This window comes from Carlito syrichta, unplaced genomic scaffold, assembly GCF_000164805.1.
Source record: "Carlito syrichta isolate Samal-C Ts95f unplaced genomic scaffold, Tarsius_syrichta-2.0.1 Scaffold302918, whole genome shotgun sequence".
Classification (NCBI taxonomy): Eukaryota; Metazoa; Chordata; class Mammalia; order Primates; family Tarsiidae; genus Carlito; species Carlito syrichta.
The window spans coordinates 86,915-109,884 of NW_007247014.1; the positions used below are offsets into that span (position 1 = coordinate 86,915).

General features: G+C 43.6%; 1 protein-coding gene across 1 annotated transcript in view; it reads right to left on the minus strand.

The window, feature by feature from the left end:
- NIN (ninein) overlaps positions 1-22,970 on the minus strand; it is a 115,357-nt gene that overhangs the window by 66,771 nt on the left and 25,616 nt on the right. The window contains exon 4 of the mRNA XM_008057265.2: positions 10,312-10,481. Coding sequence (XP_008055456.1) covers positions 10,312-10,481 — 170 coding nt within the window. The remainder of the gene's footprint in view (positions 1-10,311; positions 10,482-22,970) is intronic.

Here is a 22,970-nt window from a genome sequence, read left to right on the forward strand (position 1 = left end):
TCAAGCGGATTTTTTTTTTTTTGTCAAGCAGGTATAACACAGCGTAGCTTCTTCCTTGTCTCCAGCAAGTGTCTGTTCCTTTAATAAGAGGGAGGTGAGCACATGGCAACTGAATGTCTGTTATTAAGCTGCTATTTTGGGGGGTGGGTAGGGGAAGATTCAATTCATTTACAGCTCATTTATTTTCATTCTCCCTGCCTGGAGCCAGTCGTTCCAATTAAAACGCAGGGGGAGAAGGAGGGGAAAGCAGGTTAGAAGGTTGGGGGGATTAGATCATTCGGCTATGAGAACACCACCAATCAAAGGAGGCATCATTCTGGAAGAGGGTCCTTTAATTGCTGATGGCTCACCCAGTGTAGCGACAGCCTGGCAGGTGGCCTCTAGACACAGATCTGCCATGAGCACCGGAAGGGATGCAATCACGAAAACCGGAGAAGGGAGGGAGGGACACTGGCTGGGCTGTGTCTGCAATGCTGAATTCATGAGAAAGGACTTTCTATTTTATTTTTTGAGTTGGAGTCTCAATCTGTCACCCAGACTGGAGTGCAGTGGCTACTCCCGGCCACTGCGGCCTCGACCTGCCGGGCTCCGGCGATCCTTCCGCCTCAGCCTTCCAAGTGGCTGGAACTACAGGCGCGCGCTACCATGCCTGGCTAATTTTTGATTTATTGTAGAGATGAGGTCTCGCCAAGATTCCCGGGTGGGTCTCGAACCCGCGGGCTCAGGCAATCCACTCACCTCGGCCTCCCAAGGTGTGGGATGACAGGCTGAAACACCGAGCCCGGCTGAGAAAGGACTTTTAAATGTCTTCCCTTGACATGGATATAGTCTCTCGCTGGAGAAAGGATGGATATGAAACCTTAGGTAAATCATCCTGCAGGACTTCAGGCACAGAGTTTAGCAGAGAGACTGTCTGAGTTAAGCTTGGTTCTGCCACTTTCTGTGACCCTCAGTACCTTACTTTGTCTGCAAAGTGTGGAGGACACGCCTGTCCATCTAATGGGATATGGAGGCATATGCTGGCACTTAGGAAACCTTATCCATTCATCTATCTATCTATCTATCTATCTATCTATCTATCTATCTATCTATCTATCTATTATTCATTTATTTAGAGTTGGGGACTCACTCTGTCACCCAGGCTGAAGTGCAGTGGCACCATCACAGCACCGCAGCCTCCACCTCCTGGATGGACTCAGATCATCCTTCCGCCTCAGCCTCCTGAATAGCTGGGATAACAGGTGTGCAATTTTTTATTATTTTTTTGGTAGAGATGGGGTCTTACTATGCTGCCCAGGCTGATCTCGAACTCCAAGGCTCAAACACTCCTACTGCCTCACCCTCCCAAAGTGCTGGGACTATGGGCATGAGCCACCGCACCTGGCAGCTGCTATTATTTCAGCCAGACTCCTTGAGTTCAGTGTCAGCTCTAGTACTGGCTGGCTGTGTGACCCTTGGCAAGTTACTTAACCTCTGAGTGCCTCAGTTTTCTCATGGGTAAGTAAATAACTACCTACCTCTGAGGGTATGCGTCATATTTGGAAAACCCTTAGAAAAGTGCCTGCCAGTCGGGCTCAGTGGATCAGCCTGTAATCCCGCGCTTTGGGAGGCTGAGGTGAGTGAATTGCCTGAGCCTGCGGGTTCGAGACCCTCCTGGGCAACTTGGTGAGACCTCATCTCTACAATAAAAAAAAAAAAAAAATTAGCCAGGCTTGGTAGCGCGCGCCTGTAGTTCCAGCTACTTGGAAGGCTGAAGCGGAAAGATCACCGGAGCCCAGCAGGTCGAGGCTGCGGTGGCCAGGAGCTGCCACTGCACTCCAGTCTGGGCGACTGAGAGAGACTCCAACTCAAAAAAAAAAGGAAAAAAAAAAAAAAAGAAAAGTGCCTGCCAAGTGCTAAGCAACTGTTAAGTAAACCAATATTACAATGACCATTCTTCCTACTTGGATGTTCAAAACTAGGAACAGGACCAGCTTCAAGAACAAACACAGAAGAGACTCACTTTCAAGACTTTGGTAGGTTAATTGGTTTGATTAATCACACCACAAGGCACACATACATCAAAACATCATGTTGTGCACCATACCTATATACAATTTTTGTCAATTATACCTTAATAAAGCTGGGGGAAAAAAATGGAAAACTACAGCTTTGCGCATGGTTGTAATAAAGCAATTGCCTTCTGATTCAACTTTGGATCAGGGCTTCTCCTGGGCTTCTCGCCCCCTGTCCCCTGCAGACAGAGTCCCCCGGGAGGCCACAGCTGGCAGGGGCTACCCTGTGCTTCCTCTGAGAGGGTCAGAGGTTGCAGGGCCCCAACATGGCTGCTACAGAAGACAGCCCCCACCCCCCTCAGGCAGACAAAGGGAGCCCCCGGCACCCACCCTGTGGGCCATGCCTCTCCAGGTCACGCTGGCCATTGTGGCCGGCTCTGGGGTTGTCCTACAGCTGGACGAGGGCGCCCTGCACACGTCGGCTGCACAGGCGGCACCAATTTCAGGAATGCTTTCTCTGGACGGACACCTGCTTTGCTGGACTGCAGAACAGATGGCGCGAGCCTCTCGGATCCTCAGCTTCCAGTCCTGGGGCCGGGCCAGCATCTGCAGCTCGTGGGCCCGGCGCGGCCCCTGCCCACAATAGCCCAGCCGCCACCCCCACCAGCCATCTGCTACAGTGCAGACCTTTGTGCCCTGCAGAATGTACAGCTAATTAAAACGATTATGGGGGCACACACGGGGCTATTCTTTCCCAGCAGAGGTTGGAGAGCTGATTTCAGCAGCCTCAGAGCCTGAAGTCGATTTTTTATTTATTTTCTTTATTGAAAGGAGAATGCCTTGCAAACCCAGCGAGAAGAGGGAGGAAATTTACTAGAATAGCTGGCGTGTCCTTTTAAAAGAGTAGCATGCTTAGCTTAGCACAGGAAGTCTCTGAATAAAACAGAAATCACTGTAAGGAGAATGCCTGTGACAAAAACTTTAAGACTTTCAAAAACGCAGCATCCATGGTGTATTTCACCAACAGTCCTAACTATGCATAAAGCCCGAGCGCTCTGAGATGGGTATTGGAAGCTAAGTGTGCCCAGTGGGGCTGGCTATTGTTTCTGCAGGGACACACTTCCCAGGACTGTGGCTCATTGTCCTCTGTACTGCCTTTGAAGGCAAAGGCAATGGAGAGCCTGACAGCCCAGCTCTGAATCTTTCTGTTCTGAACTCAGGGGCAAGCTACTCAGTCCAGGGCTGTCACGACCAGAATGCAAATCAGTGTCTTTAAAAGCAATTAAATGCTACAAGTAAGTACTGGGGAGAAGAGGAACTAATATGATGTTTAAATGCATACACATTTAGATAAGTCCTGCTGCATTGCCCAAAAGCCTTGGTACTGCTGGTGTGAGGAAATTCTGAATTTAAGAAGTTGAATCTTAATCTTCTCCTCCTACCAAGGTTGAGGACTGGTTTTGGTTCACTGGAAGAAACCGATGTACTTTTAATTTATTTTTAAAATATACTTGAATATTACTTTTCTATACGTGGAAAATACTTAATAGTATATAAATGGAAAATGTTATTACCATCACACAAATTAATTGGTAATTTTTTGATTTGTTGTCTGCCTTAGTTTCTAGTTTGAAAATAAATATTAGAAATTGTTGGAAGGAAGGAAGTGGGATGAGGGGAAGGGGGACTCCAAGAGAATTCCCTCTGGGATCACATCGGGAAGACTCACCAGGACACTAAAGCCTGAAAGTATATGTAAGAACAAGAGACATCTTATCAGCTTTGAAGGGGCTTCTTTATGTCACTTTCAAGTGATCTACAATGGCATCTTGAATGAGTGTTTCATCTCTGGGAATAGCCAGATGATCTGATAAGACTCAAGAAATAAAAAGGGAAAGACTGGAATTTCATTAATTAAAAAAAAAATCTATCCCGATGACGTCACATCCTCTGATGGGAATACATCGTATCAGTAATGAAACTGTTTGCTTTGTCAAAGACCAATACAAAGATTGTAACAAGGAAGTAATGGGAAAATCAGTACCTTCAGCGACAAAAGATCTTAGCAGAACTTCTCTCAGTTATTAACAAGTTTACTCCAGAATTAAATATTATCTCCGTACAATCTAAATGAATAATTCATAAAGTATAACTGCAAAGTTATGTGTGATATGAAAGTGAGCATAAGGGGAAAGATGTCAGTTTCACACTTCTTGAAGTTTGGTTTTATGTAGGATCATAAAATCAGTTTTTGGGTTTTTTTAAGCTTTTACACAACCACTACCCTGTCTTCCTAACCCCGCTGTCCCAACACAATGACAGGGCTTACTTGTAATGCAGCCACCGGCTTTAATTTTTCTCTCAGGTTCTCATTTAAACTGCAATGTGCAAGCCAAGGGTTTTGGCTTACATGGCTATTGTCTACAGTTGAAGAAATAATTGTTTAAAGCCCCTTGCTGTTGATAAGGATCTTACTAGACCAAATTTATTCCCTGTGGAGGAAAACAGTTAACAAGGTGTGCCCTGTTTGCAACCAGAACAGTAAGCAAAGTGGCCCAGCTCCAATTGTATTAACTGTACAACCTTTCCTATCGGGTCTGAGTAATCAAGAATAGAATTGAGAATTAGTTTAGTCTTTTTTTTTCTTCTTCCCCTTCCACCTCCCCTCAGAAGAAACATGAGCATAAAATTCAAGGTCAGTCCAGCAGCTATTCATATAAAAGAGGAAAAATGTACTCTTCAGAATCTCTCTTGTGTTTCTTAAAGAAGTAAAGCAAAGACAGTGACAACCGAAACCTTCTCATTAATCACACCTTAGGTTGGAATCAAGAATGTGCTCTTTGTTGAGTCTGGATTAATTCAGAATAGAATGTCCAATTGAATTGACGAGTGAAAATGATCCTGTGAAAAAAGGAAAATCGCCACTTTCCTTTCAACACCACCCGAGATGAGAGGTCAGACTCCCAACGGATCCATTTGCCAGATCAACACGTCAAACTGGAAGCTGAACACACACTGGAGCCTGATGGTGGGGCCTACCCGTCACTGGTGAATCAGCAATTCTGTTTCAGGATTTCCAAATGAAATTCTAAAGCACGCAGTTTTTAGTGCTGAAAATTTCACAAGATGACAGTAATCTTTCCCTAAAGAATGGCTTTATTGCCTTGTAAACTAAACTGGGTAGGGGAGACAAGCTTAATCGCTAGGTTATATATTTTCTGTTTTAGGAGGAAATTTCCTGATAGAAATGAGGAGGGTGGGATGGAGGTGGGATGGAGACCATTAAAATGTTTTTTCGTTTTTTTTTTAAACACATATGAACTAAAACAAAAGTCAAACATGATCAAAAGCATCTCATAACAAGGTTTGTTTTCGTGCATTCTATTCGGGTATCAGCCAAGGTGGCAGAACATTGCCCCATGGTCATGGGCTCCCCCGCCCCTCGCTGTGGCACCACACCACATGGGGCATTCTGAAGAGTCCCCAGATGCACTCTAAGTCACCAGCAACTAATGAAGCCTGACGCTTCACATGAGATTTAACATTAAATATAAATTTAGCTGCTTCAGAGCAATCTCTGTAATAGCCTCACTCACATGCACCTGCACTTCTAGATGTTTCCTTGAGTGGGGAGAAAGGGTGGAGTTATACATAGACTGCAGAGAACTATTCTCAGTAGTCAGCGAGAATTACCTGTAATTTTGGTCATGTTTATGGTAGAAGACTCCCCTTCCCCCAAACAAGGATGCAGAGAAAACACTGTGAACCACTAACCCAGGAATGAATTCTTGTCAACCGTAACAACCTCCCCTACTATGGAATAGTGAGGAAAGTGGGGAAAAATTATTATTTTATCTTTTTAGATGACTCTTTGCTCACTTAGCACTACTGGATGAGCTCCTAGAAGGAGGCCACCCCCCCTGGGGACTGCTTGTACAAGGGTGGGTGACACTGTTCCATTCCACTGCCCATCACCCCGCAAGTCCTCAGAAAAATTAAATTATTCTATGCTGCAACCTAGAGCTAAAATCAGTCTTCTGTTGGGTACAACAGTCAGATTTCTCTCTGTTTAACTTCTGGTGATAGGTTCAGACCCTTTTCTTGTCTTTATAAAAAAAAAACAACTCTAAAGTCACTTTAAGGAACAATTGGTCATGTCTGAGAGAAGGAGAAACTGCAAATGAAAAGTGAGTTAAGAGTCCCGCCTTTGCTTGTGCCAGGTTCCAGAAGTCAAAGGAAACAAATCAAAATGAAAGCCAGTCTCCAGCTCCTCATCTGACTACTTCTTGTGATATATGCACGTCCAGGGGACCGAGCCCAACTCCTTCCCTTTATTATCATCTGGGAGCCCCGAAATGAAGTATGAGCCCAAGAAATATCCTCAACACACCTAAAGAAAAGAGGTAAAAGGAACTCGGATAACCAAAAGGGGGAAAAAAAAGAACCCAGCAGTTCAATAAAGAACTCCCGGCAGAATCAGAATTCCTTATGAGTAAATAAATTCTGGCCAGATATGGTGGCTCATGCCTGTGATCCCAGCAATTTAGGAGCCAAGGTGGGCGGATTGCTTGAGGCCAAGAGTTTAAGAGCAGCCTGGGCCACATAGCAAGACCCATCTTTACAAAAAAATTAGCTGGGCATGGTGGTACATGTGTGTAATCCCAGCTCATTGGGAGGCTAAGGTGGGAGGATCACTTGAGCCCAGGAGTTTAAGGCTGCAGTGAGCTATGACCACATCACTGCACTTCAGCCTGGGCAGCAGAGTGAGAAGACCCTGTCTCCATTAAAAAAAAAAAAGAAAAAAAGTAAGTAAATGTGACAATTCATTGAAAGTCTTTTCCTCTTACACTCCCCAGCTGGGTCCCACCTTAAAAGAGAGTTACCTGGGTCACCTAGGAGACCTAGACAGCCTCTGGACAAGGGACAGGCATTTGTGGAGTAAGCCTATGCTGTCTAACTCGTGAACTTCTGTTGGCTAACACAGTGCCCCGCAATTGCTGAAGCTGATATGGATACTGGCCAGGAAACAGGAATGCTATCTTGACACAACAGGATGCAACAAGACTGACACACTGAAAAACTGTATCATGAGACGACTTCATATGCATCAGTGAAGGCAGTGAGTGTGTTCTACAACCACGATTGCTGCACAGTGCTGAGTTTTGCCCTTTCAACTGCCTACAGCAACATCAGAAATGTGAAGCTATTCATTCTTTAAAGAGATGAATTGATTTGAAAACTGACAGGCTCAGTTCAGCTTACACAACACACTTTATTTTTAGGCAAAAAAAAAAAAAAGTCATCGCATGAGCTTTGGTTTGAGTTCACTTCGGGCAATAAGAAAAGGCAGAGTCCAAAAGTGTTATCTGCTACTCTTGTAGGCCTTGTTCTGCTGTAGAACAAGAATATCAAAGTCGAGTTAGTAGGAGTCCTTGCTAAGGAAAGAACCCCAGAGAACTGACCCTCTCCAGGCAGCCTCTATCGCAGTCCTATTGATAGAGGGTGATGACCATTACAGTTTCTGTATATAGCATCGAGACATCTATCTGAGAAGCTTCTGGAGGAGTTAAGCAGAGCTGTAGCACATTGAGGGTGAAATGATTCTCCTATTATCTCATTTTACTGAGATACAGCTACAAGACTTTGCCCAGGCTCAGGCCTCAACTCTTAATCTTTATATACGAAACCAAAGTCTGACTTTTTAGCAGTAAAACTTACTGGGTATCAGTAGATAAGATAGAACAAGAATATAAGAAATATACTGCCAGCAACAAAGGCAGCTCTGCCCAAGAGCTTTCTGAGTATTCCAAGGTGGACACTAGACACTATCATATCAAAAAATAAATAATCATTTAATTCTTAGGACCAATACCTTGGGGACAGAAAATAGTTGGGGAAATCAGATATTTGACTTCAAAGTGTTTTCCAGATAACAGAGATTTACCCTTTATAGTGCTGAGACATTTAGGAAATTTTTTTTTTCATAGAAAAGTGCCTCAAATACATTCCACACTACTCAGGGTTATGAAACAGACTTTATATAATAAAATGATACCCTTCCTGACAATAAGATAAATATGATAAACACTATACCAAATGAAGTATGCAAATTACTTGCCTTCCTGAATTGTATATGTAAAGTTTTTGTGCATGTGAGTCTATGTATTTTACTGGGGAAAGGTCCCTATCCAAATTCCTAAAGGGACCCAAGAAATGGGAGAAACCACCGAAGCTGACCAGCTTCCTGTCACTGTGGTATTCTAGGCAGCATCTTTCTCCTCCTTTTTCTTTCTTCTTTCTTTCCTTTTTTTTTTTTGAGTCAGGGTCTCACTCGTACAGTAGCATGATCATGGCTCACTGTAGCCTTGACCTCTTGGGCTCAGGTGATCCTTCTATCTCAACTTCCCAAGTAGCTGGGACTACAGGCATGTGCTACCACACCTGGCTAATTTTTTGATTTTTTTTTTTTTTTTGTAGAGATGAGGTCTCACTATGTTATCTAGGCTGGCCTCTTGAACTCCTAGGCTCAAGCACTCCTCCCTCCTCAGCTTCCCAAAGTGCTGTGATTACAAACACGAGCCACCACACTTAGCCTTCTCTTCCCTTTTCATGGTCTTTTCTGTTTTCAGCTGCTACTTCTCACCCACACTACTCTTATGCCACTTTTTGTGGGGTTTTTTTCCTCTTTTCAACATTTCTGCTCCTTCGCTTCTGTTGTGATGCTTGTTTTAAAAAAATAAAGCAGACTTCTGATCAGTTAATTGGTCATGTGTTCTTGTAAGTTTCACTGCCAGTTACATTTCTCCTCAATACATGGGTCCTTCCTAGTTACCTTCGGGCTTGTAGGTGTTCTGAAAAATTGAGGGTGCTAGATATCTGATTGCTGGGGACATTGGGAGCAAGCTTCCTGTAGATTTTAGTAAGCTAAACATGGAGGTTAGATAGCAATGGTCAAAAACGCACACACACATACGCAAACACTCCAAATCAACCTACGACCTCCAGATCACTTCCAGAAAGTTGAGGGACTTTGTCTCTTTTCTCATTTATATTATTGTTTTTGAGTCAGGGGTCTTAGTCTGTCTCTCAGGCTGAATGCAGTGACACAATCACCGCTAACCACAGCCTCAAACTGTTAGGCTCAAGTGATCCTCCCACCTCAGCCTCCTGAGTAGCTGGGACTACAGGCACATGCCACCACACCTGGCTAATTTTTTAAATTTTATTTTATATAGAGGTGAGGTCTCACTATGTTGCCCAGGCTAGTTTCAAAGTCTTGGTCTCAAGCAGTCTTTCTGCCTTGGCCTCACAAAGCGCTGGGATTACAGGCATGAACCATCATGCCTGACCTCTTTTCCAGTGTATGTTAGTACCCGAAATGTCTGCAGTCTCAGTCTGAGCTGGGAATCGCAAGAAATATTTAGAGCTTGCTCAGCATGGCATTTTCAATCATATTCTATAAATGAGATGCTGGTAAATGAGCCGTAAAGAAAGAATAAAGAAAATGTTACTGCTTCTCCTTTATTGGGAAATTATGGCAGTGTGCAAAATGAAAAGAGGGGAGGCAGGTGCATCCCCATGTGCTGGAGAGTGACCCAGACGTGCCTGGGTGCAACAAAACCAGTAAGAGGCCCATGGCAACTGTGGGCACCATGAAAGTGCCCCTGCTCGGGGTCTCGCGGCAAGACCCATATGCCTGTGCTGCTTTATCATGCCACAAAAGATAAAGTGTGTGCTCTCTACGTGCCTGAACATGTTGCTTTTATTTCCTACCAGTCATCAACCCTTTCTTATAGTTGGGGCAAGGAAAAGGGGAGGAGTTAGTTAGCTTTTTAAATACCTAAAAAAGACTGTGCCATGGTGGAGAGCTACATTCCAAGGAAGAGTTAGAAGTCGCAGACCCAGATAATATAAAAATACCTGAATTCTTTAAAAAAAATTTTTTTTGTTTTAAATATGTGGGGTACTACTCAGGGTTAGATATACAAATGTTCATTATGCAGGTACCCTTGTTGATGAGGTGTGCCCCCCTCCCCTGGCAGTTTCCCACTACTGCCAATCCCCTTCTTACAAAAAACACCTGAATTCTCAATGTGCAAAGATGACACATGCACAGAAACGTCAACCCTCCAGAAGCCAAAACGGAGGTGAAAACATTTTAGAACACAGAAAGATCCGCTCCATAGGCCCAAAAGGCATCGGTAACTGAGCAAAGCCCACGACATGCCATAAACCCTGAGTCCTCCCGTCCCCATGCTACCTTGACGTGGGTAGGCACACTCGTGATCCAGATGAGGGCGCGCACTCCGCTTCTTACCTCATTGCAGTCACTGGCCGGGATGTGTGACGGCCGAGCTTCTTCATCGAGAGGCTCAATCACTGTCACTTCTGCAAACTCCTCCACGGATTCTTGGAACTCGGGCAGGGACCTCCGTCCGTAACGCTTCCCACCTCTAACGTATTTGGGCTGAGCTTCTAGGGAACAGTCTGAACAGGGAGACAAGAGTTTAGACCACATGATGTGAGACTCTCAGCCCATAGCTGACACTCTCAGCTGGTGGACACGGCTTCTTATACCAGCCCCAAAATAAGCCACCACTGTTTGCCAATTGTGGTGGCTGTGGGTGGAGATGAGCCATCAGGTCAGATGCAGAGCACGGCTCTTAATTCTGAATGATTTACCGCATGCCGAATGTATATCTGCATATGGCAGAAATATCTAATGATGGTGGCACGGGGTTTGACTTTGCAGTCCAGAATTAAGATCAGGCAAAGGTGAGGGGTCATATTTGTTCTTGTGTATTAAGCTGGTGTTTTGCAAGTGGGGGTGGGAGGAGAAGAGATATCCTACGAACAAAGAGATACCTTGAGGAAGTCTTGGAAAATGGTAATAAAATGGATACCACATCAGCACGGTAAAGTTAGAATTTACACTCACTAGCCTGAAGCCCCCTCCCTTAACCCAATGACTCCTTTGTTAACCATTCCACTATCTGAAACATCAGACCAGAGGGATGCCAGAACAGGGAAATGGACACAGCAGATTTTTATCAATGAACGATAGCTAGTTGTTTCTACGAAACCTGGCATTAAGATCTCATTTTAAAATGAAAAGCTTTGGAAGGAAACAGCCAAGGCGAAACCGCAGGAAGAAAAATGGTGTATTTTGCTTTTTCTCTCCGTGAGCTTGAGTGATGTACAAAGTAAAAAGGAATGTGTGTGAGTGGAGAGTGATCTCTGGACCTTAAGGAAGGACTTCGGCATATTGACACAACACGTCTCAGGCTCTGACCACCTTCACCACCATCACCACCACAAGCGCCACCACCACCACCACTACAACTACAGACTAATCATTTTCCACAATGGACAGCTTTAAAGCAATACAATAAATACTTCACTCTATTCAAATATCATCTCAGATACAGATTCTCTTAACGCCTTGTACACTATTAGAATATAATATTTCATCCAAAGACAAAAGATTGGCAATGCTTTGATTTCTGTTGTCTTATCATCCATATACTGTCTCTCCAGAGAACATAGTATGTGATCTGTTTGAACACGACTCTTCACAAGAAATGTCTGAACTCAGACATGTCAATTTTTATGGAAGGTATGTACAAATTTCATCAAAATGAGGGTGGCTGATTAGATAAGGACTGAAAGAACAAAACTGTCTTTTTCTCACCATGGAAAACACATTAAGGGTTAGTTTCCCCAGGAGGACTGGTACCTCTGTTTGACTGACCACCTCCCCTTCAACTCTCCTAGGACCCTTCCTCTGGTACAAGCTCAGATTTCACCGGGTGGCCTGACGCATTCTGAAAATGCTCAGCCAAGCTCAGAGTAAAGTATTTATACTAGCTATATAATTTCTAGCGATATTTATAGCCAGCTTTTTAAAAGTCCCAGTCAAGTCACTTTATTAGGTTGAGCGATTCTCTTATAGAGTGTTTGAGCATACAAAATTTATATTGAAAATCTCATGCATATTTGAAGGTACCTTTTATCAGAAGAGACTGTGTCAGCTTGTGAGTACTGAGGAGTGGCCCAGACACCCGAGCTGCTTGGTGGCAACTGACACCCACAGATGCTGGTCAGATAAGAGGCAATGAAGAACCATCCTTCATTGATTATTCTTAACATTTAGTGGTAGACAACAAGATACACTGTTAGTGATGATGGGGGTTTAGAAAAGATTAAAAAGAAAACTTGTAACCTTGGAAAATGGAAGATGGGATTTTCCCAGTGTGAGAAAAAAAGTCACGCCCTGGGAATGAATGTACCAAAGGAGCTGTTATTGCATGGCGTTGTTTGTTTTTTTTTTTTTTTGAGCTGGGGGTCTCACTCGGTTGCCCAGGCTGGAGAACAGTGGCATGATCATGGCTCCCAGCAACCTCAACCTTCTTAGGCTTAGGCGATTCTTCTGCCTCAGTCTCCCGAGTAGCTGGGACTACAGGTACCCACCACTATGCCTGGCTAATTTTTTATGATTTTTTTTTGTAGAAACTCCACATAGTGTAGAAGCACAGTGGATTTTTAAAAAGCTCTTTTCCTAAGCAGCAAATGGTCAATAGATTGTGAGCCACTTGGGACGCTGTGGAGTTTTGTTTTACTTATTTATTTTTGCAATACCAGGAACTTTATAAATTTTTATTTATTTCATTGGATCTTATTTTATTACAATAACCAATCTTGAGCAAACTTGAAGTTAACATCTTTCACAGGATGTGCGCACATAACCAAGTCAATTTATAGAGAAACCTATTAAATGGCATAATCTTTTTGGAATAAAGATATTAGCACAAAGAAAAATGGGTTAAGGTTTTCTCATCACTGAATTTTCCAAACCATCCATTTGACCAATAATGAATTAGACTAATCACATCTTTTAAAAAGTGATCTCTTAAATCCCTCTCTTATTTAAAGAGCATTAGCCTCATTGAGCTTACATGATAAGAGAGAAAGAGATGGCAAAAGTAAGGATGTCCAGAGAGAATATTCATGGTCAACAGCCTTTGCTGGGTTAAGCATTTGAAAACTCTATGATTCTCCTTATCAATCTCCAGCAGGGCTTTAGGATACAACAGTAGCTGTCCACCAAACAGTGTGGATTCTAAGACACTTTCACATACTCTAGTTAAAGAATGCCTTGACTCTTTCTTACCACGTCTAGTAGAAGAGATACAAAACTGCAGCCCCAAGACAAAGTCTATTTTCTCTATGGATGCATCCAGATGGAACCTGTATTTTTTCAGGGTTTCATTCTGGAACAATTTAATCTATGTCAGATAATGTGGGGTCATTTGGTTTATTAAGAAATGAGATTGGCCGGGCTTGGTGGCTCAGCCTGTAATCCCAGCACTTTGGGAAGCCAAGGAGAGTGGATTGCGGGAGCCTGCAGATTCAAGACCCACCCGGGTAACTTGGTGAGACCTTGTCTCTACAATATGTAAAAAATTAGCCAGGCGTGGTAGCACACACCTGTAGTTCTGGCTACTTGGAAGGCTGAAGAGGAACAATCGCCAGAGCCCAGCAGGTCGAGACTGAGGTAGCCAGGAGTGTGCCACTGCACTCCAGTCTGGGTGACGGAGTGAGACTCCAATTCGAAAAGAAAAAGAAGAAATGAGATTACTGACATTACACAGCTTCCTTTAACAGAAATAAAAGGAACTGGCCATGAGCTCCAAGGAGGGACACGAAATGCCAGTGATAAAAATGTCAGTGATACGAAGTCTAAAGGCCTGTTGTGCCTTCAAGGCTGGGTTCCTTGGACATTCATTTAGGATGCTGCCTAGATGGTCAAGCTTCTGAGTCATTTTTCCTTCTTTCCCACTTTCCATTTCTCCTATTTGGTATTACTACATAAAAATAAAAATGGGCTTTGAAGGACTCTCAGACTCCATCCCTGGAGAACTTATTAAAATACACACCAGTCAAAAAGGTGGCTCTGGGGCAGTCTTACCTGACCCAGTGTAATGGTCTGGGTTTTATTCCATAAACCATATGCTTGGTTATGAGTTGAGGACAATAGAAAAACCTTGACCTAATGCTCTAAAGATCACTGAGCTGACTGACAATCTCTACAGAGCTGGTAGAAAAAGTTCTTATCAGAGTTCAAAAGATGAAGAAAACATTATTCTTTCTGGCCTCAGAAATTAAACAAGGTCTGGAAGCTCTGATCATATTCTTTTCTTTTTCTTTTTCTTTTTTTGTGTGGGAGTCTCACTCTGTCACCCAGGCTGGAGTACAGTGGTACACTCACAGCCCAGGTTGGAATGCAGGGGTATGTTCATGGACAATGCAGCCTTGACCTGCCGGGTTCAGGCGATCCTTCCACCCCCGACTTCCAAGTAGCTGGAACTACAGGCACGCACCACCACGCCCAGCTAATTTTCTGATTTATTGTAGAGACGAGGTCTCACCAAGTTGTCCAGGCTGATCTCGAACCTGTGGGCTCAGTCAGTCCTCTCAATTCAGTCTCCCAAAGTGCTGGGATTATAGGTGTGAGCCACCATACCTGGCTTGACCATATTCTTTATTCTACATCTCATCTGTCCCAAGAAGGGAAACTCCAGAGCTGTGACAATGGTCACCTTACAAATCAAGATGAAGCACCATGCACACATATGACTTCTAGTCAGAGGTCTTGCACTCAGAATAAAAAAGAAAATGAAAACAGCATCAAGGAGAATGGTCACTCTGAGTAGATAAGCCAGTCACAGGCAAGGGGAACAATCAATACTCACCCACCTTATCCCTCACCAGTGTGGAGTACAGACACACAGCTTCTTCAACTAAGGGGTATGGAGAACTCTCCGTACTCTCTCCTCAAATAGACCACCATATCAGATCACTATATTTGCACTGGATGAGATCCAGGTTGCTGCTTGAAATGCTCAGCTCTCCTAAAACTACTGCATGGATGGCTGAAGGCAAAGTAATAAGGACCTGAGGGAAGTTGAGATAGTTACCCCAAAGTCTAAACACTCTTTATTCAATCGAACGCTTTCTTTGTGAAAACACAAGCTTGGGACCTGGGATGAAGTGGCAGCCACAGCGCATACAGGGGACATTAAAGAAGATCTTCAAAGATACCCTCAGTGTTAGGCAGAGCCATTTAACATGTATTTATGGAGCACCTGCCCCAGGCAACACATTCTGTTCTCTCTGCTGAGGGAGAAGATGAATGCTTTTATCTTTCTTTGAATTAAATTTACCAGTTCCCCAAAAGGCCTAAGGCTACTTCCAAGGAAGAAGAAGAAAGCCCAGCTCTGAAGGTGTTGGTATCTTCACTTTGGAATTGCCTCCGTAGAACTTTATTTTCTATTTCCCTTTCTGACCCATTCAGCAAGTGTGGGAAATCATTATCAGAGACGCCACTCCATCCAGAAAACCCCAGCCCAGGGGCTAATGCCAGTAGGAGGTCCTTCATGCTACAATGCTGTCAAGCTTACAGTATTGCTGAAATTCCATTGAAAATAAGAAGGGATCAAAAATGAAGCAGGTGCAAACCTCAAGACAAGAACCTCCCCAGAAGCTTTCTTGGAAAAAGGCAGTCCTGCAGCAAATGAGCACTACCCAGCCCACTGCACAGCCCACCTCCTTGCCTATTCTGAACGCACCATTACACAGGGATTGCACATTGAAAGGGCAAACCCACACCTGATTCTAAATAAGGGAGAAGGGAAGAGAAAGAATCAAAGAGGAGAACAAGACCAAAACAGATACAAAGACTGACGGGGATGGAAAGAGAGACAGAGCTTTCGACATCAAGAGGGGGAGAGAAGGGAATAGGGGCTCAAGAGATGGTAGAAACCTGGCGGCCTCTGAAGGGAGGCAGGAAGGAGAGCAAGAGAAACAGATGGGGGGAGAGGACCACAGGGTAAGGGAAAAGTGGAGTGGGAGACCCAGGAGGAGGAGGGTAGAGTGAGCTGGGGTGATGGAAAGAAGAAAGGAGTAGGGAAGGGGAGGTCCCAAAGTGGGGAGGGGAGAAGAGATGCCAAGAGAGAATGACCAACATAAAAAAGTCAGCAGCAAAAGCCTTCTGACATGATCTGCATTCCTTCTGCTTCCCCGTGCGTTCCTGCCTCCTCAGGACAACCTCAGCAAGCAGCCACCTCACCCTATGCTTTTGTGTACAAAGCCCTTTCTAAGGCAGCTGGGCTTGTGGGGGGTGGCATTAGCACCTCAATACCTAACTACTCCACTGCAACTTCTCACAAGATGCAGAAGTTCAACTGGGTCTTTCAGGCTGTCCCTGGATGCACCGACAAATTTTAGGGGCAATCTCCATATCAGTTTTTTTTCCATTTTTATTTTAGATTCAGGGGTACATATGCACGTTCATTACATGGACACACTGTGTAGTGGTGGGGATTGGGTCTCAGGTGACCCATTCCCCAAACAGTGAACGTTGTACCCTAATTTCTGAACCCCAACCCTCTTCCCCACCTTTCCCCTTATTGGTATCCCTAGTGTCTATCATTTCCATCGTTGTGGTCATTTGTCTGCCACATATGAGTGAGAACGTGCAGTGTTTGGTTTTCTGCTTCTGAATCAGTTCACTTAGCATGATCCACATCAATTCTTACCTGTCTGAACGATGCTTCTTGCTAGAACACAGGGGCTTCTGGACACACAGGCAACGGGGTGGTTCTGATTAGCCTTGCCTGGGAAGAAGGCTTTGAGGAAAAGTCTAGCACCTCTCAAAGATGTCAAAGATGGCAGATGAGTGCGGCATGGCAACCCCCAGGGCTGACTGGTCTGGCTAGATGGTCTCTCTAAGCCCTTATACAATTGAAAATCAGTCAACAGGAAAGAATCTTTGACTTGATAATGATTATATAATTGTTTCCCCAGCCTTTTCATAGGAGGAGCAACTGGCTGAACCCTGTCAGGAGGCCCTGCATCCTAAGCCTTTGTTTGGAAAGAAGGAAAAAATTCACATTTCACCTATCTGAACCCTTCCCACTATTCAAAGCTCAACTAAAAACTCTTCTTTCAAATGATTTCTTGGCACACCTTTCATGGAATACTTTTTCCTATGCATTTAGTGCAACATATCATGTCGATAGATCCCAATTTAATAATGACTATGGTCATATTTTTCTAAAAGAATTTTCCATATAAGCAGGGCTTCCTGGAAAAAACCTGGGCTTTGGAATTAAATGACCCTGGACCTGGACACTCAGTTCATATACAGGTTAGGAGTTTCTAACTTCATAGAGACGTAATTTCTTCATCTGGAGGGAGGACGCTAATAGGCGCTTCATGGAGCAAGGTCACTGTCCAGTCTAGCAGCTCCTGTCGCGGAGCTCCAGCCATTCTCTGGTCCTTCCACTCAGATTCCTGTGGAGCCAGTGGTAGCCCAAAGTCATCAGGCCAGGGAGAGGTGCCCAGCTCTGGGTGCCCATGGGAGCAAAGTCTCACAGCCCTCAATCCCACAGCAGATTTTTCTCAACCTTATTTTTGGTACCAGGTAAGGTATGTGGCAAATATGCAATGACATTATCCAGTTCATCATTTCAGAAACTAGAGCTGCCCTGATCTTGATCTTGTTCTTGTCCCATTTTTCTCCTCATTAGTCTCATTTCCCTGCATCAATGGGTTGATGTGAGAGGGACTTGGATTCTCAAAGATTCCCTACAGAACACGATCATCTTTTTGTCCTCTGTTTGGAAACCTTCTTTTACACCAACTGGAGTACCCAATGAAATGTTTTATTATAAAAGTTTCACCAGCCCTACTTATTTAATTTTAAATAACACGAGTAGTTCTTGTACATATACATAATATTTTTAAATTGCCTTTTTAACTTTAGTACATTTATCATAACAATGAGTATTCTGCCGGGCTCGGTGGCTCAGCCTGTAATCCCGTGCCATTGGGAGGCTGGGGTGAGTGGATTGCCTGAGCCGGCGGGTTCGAGACCCGCCTGGGCAACTTGGTGAGACTTCATCTCTACAATAAAACAAAAAATCAGCCAGGCGTGGCAGCGCATGCCTGTAATTCCAGCTACTTGAAAGGCTGAGGTGGAAGGATCGCCGGAGCCCAGCAGGTTGAGGCTGCGGTGGCCGGGAGCGGCCACTGCACTCCAGTCTGGGCGACAGAGTGAGACTCCAACTCAAAAAACAAACAAACAAACAAAAACAATGAATATTCTTTTATAGCACGGTTTAATGGCTGCTAGTGTTTGGTTGCACAACTGTAGCATAATTTGCCTACTGATACACTGGCAGAATTTTTCACTTGTTTTATATAGGTTGAGGATCCCTTATCTAAAATGCTTGGGATCATAAATGTTTCAGATTTCAGACTTTTTCAGATTTGGGACTATTTGAAGTACACCAGTTAAGCATCCCTAATCTGAAAATCCAAAATGCTCCAATGAACATTTCCTTTGAGTGTCATATTGCTCAAAAAGTTTTGGATTTTGGAGCATTACATATTTTTGAGTTGGGGATGTTTAGCCTTATCTACTATTTTATATGACCACCCTTATACACATATCTTTGTAGACATCCATAATTATTTATGTAGCATACAATCTGAAAGGGGGACTGAGTAGCCAAATGCATTATTATTGTTCTGGGTGCCTATTACCTTATACAATTCAAGAACGGTTCTATCATTTTACATGACACCAGTGGGGATGGATGTTTCCAATTTTGGAACCTTAAAAACATACCCTAACACTCCCTTTTTTTGGTGTTGGTGCTGCTGGTGGCAGTGGTTTGTTTTGTTTTTAACTTTTGGAGAAAACGTCTGGTCCTCACTGACATCAAAAGAACAGGGACTAAGTTCTTACTTATTTTATTTAACCAAGAGAGGACTACAAAACAAGCCTCTTGGGCCATTTGTGGATAATACCTGCTATACACAGGGAACTCAGCCAGCCTTCAGTACCTGGCCCATGGCCACTGAATGTAGTTGCAAACATAATTCTACAATCACTACTGATCATGGTCTAGCCCAATGCTGGGTCACAGGACCTGCTTCAATGCACATTTGCTAAGTGAATGAAAAGATATCTGTTAATTATGTTTGTGGATTCTTTAAAATATAAGGAAAACAATTACAATTAAGGCAATTCCTAGAATTGGGAAGGTCTGTCACCAAAACACAATCATCTGCACTACAACAATGCCTGGTGCTATTTTTCTAATAAATGAGCTTTTCCAAATCTGAGTTACCCTCTACCAATAAACAAAGGAGAGATATTTTCAAGGAATCCACATCAAGGAAATAAAGGAACTCCTGCATTATACTAACATCTACTGGAGAACAGAAATCCAATGCAAGAACAAGAAGCATCAAACAATGACAAAATCTCTGGAGAGAGGATTCAGTGGGCATGTTGATGCCACGTAGCTTAGAGTCTGCACCAGCATTTCTATGACAAAAATCTTATAATCCAAAGCTGTGGCAAATTGAATAAACAGTCAATCATTAAGTTGTTGTAATAATATAAAAATTAAATCGTGCACCTAGAAGTAATAGAGTTATGCCACCAGCAATGTTAGTCAGTTTGGAATTCACAAAGGACTCCCTACATCACACTCATTTTCTGCCCTTCTCTGAATTTCAGTATTTTTCATTGTGGTGGTGGTATTCTTATTATTGCTTTTTAGGAAGAATAATTCAAGAGTCTTAGAATCATAAATATCAGAGCTTAAAAGATCCTGAAAATAATCTAGTCTATAGTCCTAATTCTAGGAAACAAAACCAAACCAAAAAGACCCCAAAACAAAACCTGTATCTTAGAAAAGTTATAAATGGCAAGGCACAAGACTATGGAAATAATGACTTAATTTCACCCCCTCTCAAATCCCATTAGAGCTTTCTTTATTTATAATTTACGTACAACTGCCTTTTAGTAGAAAATATAAGAGTATGAAATATACTAGGCATTTGTTCTTTATAGCGTCAGCTTATGTTAAGTAAAATATTACAGAAATGCAAAGCTATATTTTTTTCAAAGATACAGGTAACATCATTTAGGTATTAGTAGACAACACAATTGCATCTTGGAGCTGAAAGGGATTTTATATATTTTGGGGTACAACCACTTTTACATATGAAGAGACCAAAGACTCCAGAGATTGGGATGTCTAAGGTCAGCCAGTTAGAGGGACAGAGCCAGCATTTTCTAACTTTTTGCTCAAGGGCCATTCCATTATTTCAAGTTGATGTTTCTATATTATAGTCTGGTACAATAACTGATATTCTACTTTATACAAATCTTTGGTGCTATACAATATCAATTCATACCCTCTTGGTCTCTAAGACTGTGACTATGGTCTTCCTGTTTTCTTTCTTTCTTTCTTTCTCTCTTTCTCTCTTTTCAGTCTCTTTCCATAGTGTCAAGGTAAAATTGTCTCCAACAGACCTGGCCCTTTATGGTAAAAGATGAATTAAGTACTGAGAAACCAGTAATGCAGAGGGCACAGGCACCCTTGTGACAAATGACCAGGTGAAAATCACTCTTATTCACTCCTGCTTGTTGCCTCTGGTCGTTTGTCAGACCCTTTTGTCCAGGATGCCCAGACAGAAGACTGGCTCATCCATCTGAAGGCTGAAATCCTTACACTAAAGGCTTCTTGAATCACATCTTTTGGTGAAACAGTGTTAGCTTCCTCCTCAACCTGTAAGACTTCAATTAAGCCACATACCTCTGTGGGCCTCAATTTGCTCTTTGACAAAACAGCAGTGTTCTCTCCAGCCTTAAAATGCTATGTTCTAGGATATAAAGGATAGCTACTTTCAAAAAGGGAGAGGGAGAGTAAACCCAGGTGGCTTCCTAATATACTGCCTATGAATCCTGATCCTTCTCCCTCTGTCTCTGCTCAGCCAAACCAGTCAGCCTGCGGGGGCAGAGTCACATTTTCAAGTGGGTGGAAGAATGTTTGAGTGGAAAGAATTGCATGATCCCCCTGAACAACTGGAGGGGCCAGGGAGAGATGGGCAGAAGACAGAAAAGGCAGAGATGCTCACGAACAAAGCTGGGAATGTGGGAGGAAGGGCTGACTCATGCCTCAAATGAAAAAACTCTTTTTTTTTTTTTTTTTTTTTTGGAATTCGAGTCTCACTCTGTAGCCCAGGCTGGAGTGCAGTGGCACACACTCACCACCACCCCAGTGTCGACCTGCTGGACTCCAGCGATCCTTCCGCCTCAGCCTTCCAAGTAGCTGGAACTACAGGCACACGCTACCACACCCAGCTAATTTTTGATTTACTATAGAGATGAGGTTTTGCCAAATTGCTGGGGCTGGTCTCAAACCTGCAGGCTCAGACAATCCACTCACCTTGGCCTCCCAAAGTGCTGGGATTACAGGTTGAGCCACCAAACCCAGCCAAAAACACTCTTAAGGCACAGGCTCAATCCTAGATGTTATCCTTCCAGGACAGATGTTAGGGAAGTCATATCAATGCTAGCTGCTAGAAATGCTATCAATCAATACTTTACTGCTGCGTAGCACTGATTTGGGGTAGTTCTGTAACAGACTTGCTGCAGCCAGCCTAATGGAAGGAACACACAGCAGAACTAGAAACGTTCCTCCTGTGTGTTGTCCTGGAGGACTTGTCCAAATTATGATCTCTGCCTGCATAGTATGAGGCACACACATAACTAAGAAACTACCATCTGGAGCTAGATTTATAAACTTTACTTCCTGGCTGTGACCAAGCTCAACCAGACATTGCTTACCTCATCCTATTGCTTATATCTCAGCACGGCACAACTCGAGGGGGCACCCTTGGCATCTGTGGTCACCGTAAATCAATCTGCCTCTGTCTCTCTCTGTGTGCATCTGTCTGCCTGTCTCTCTCTCTCTCTTTCTCTCATAGCTGACCATGGCTCACCACAGTCTCGATCTCCTGGGCTCAGGCAATCCTTCTGCCTCAACCTTCTGAGTAATTGGGAAAACAGGTGCGTACCACCACACCTGGTTAAACTTTGTAGAGACAAAGTCTTGCTATGTTGCAAGACTGATCTTGAACTCCTGGGCTCAAGCAATCCTCCCACCTCAGCCTCCCAAAGTGCTGGGATTACAGGCAAGAGCCACCATGCCCAGTCTGTGTATTTATTATGAGGATTTTCTGTAAGGTGATTGTACTAGTTTTAAAGAAATGACAGTCAGAGGATCATGCGAACTAGTGGCAGGACTGTTCACTCCAAATCCACATGAAAGCACATTATTACACACAGAACAACACTAAATTTATGCTTCTATTACCTATGCTCATATTACCTAAAATCTATCCCAGTGGTGATGTCACCATAGCTCTACTCAGGGTCTCCAGATCTTGCACAATTGTTATCAAGATGACAGACACATTTTTAAAAGGTAAAAATTTAGCCGGGCGTGGTAGCGCACACCTGTAGTTCCAGCCACTCAGAAGGCTGAGGCAGAAGGATTGCCGGAGCCCAGCAGGTCGAGGCTGCGGTGGCCGCTCCCGGTCTGGGCCAGAGTGGGCGACACTCCAGTCTGGGCGACAGAGTGAGACTCCAACTCAAAAAAAAAAAAAGGTAAAAATACCAGTAAGATGGGACCCCATAAGTAACCAAAGTCCATGTCCCAGCAGCGGTGACCCACAGAAATTCTATTGTTTGTCTGGAAAAATCTCAAGAATGTAAAAACCTCCCTCCCAGGCTTACTGGGGGTTTACAGAGAGCTCTGGCAAGCCTCAGAGTCAAGAATAGCGTTTCTGGGGGGTGTCAGCATTAGCAAAAAGGGGAAGACTCAATCCAGAATCCAAAATTCCGCCAAAGGCCATGTTCACACACCACAGCACAAATCTGGAGCACTTCAGAAAGAAGGAGGAAGAACTAGATCACCCAGCAAGGACAAGAAATGAATTCCCATCTGTGCCTTGTCTAAATAGGTCACACTGAGTGACTCCTTGAGTGATAAAACATTAACAATTTCTTCTCAGTTTCAAAACTGGACTGTATTTTTGATGTTCTCTTTT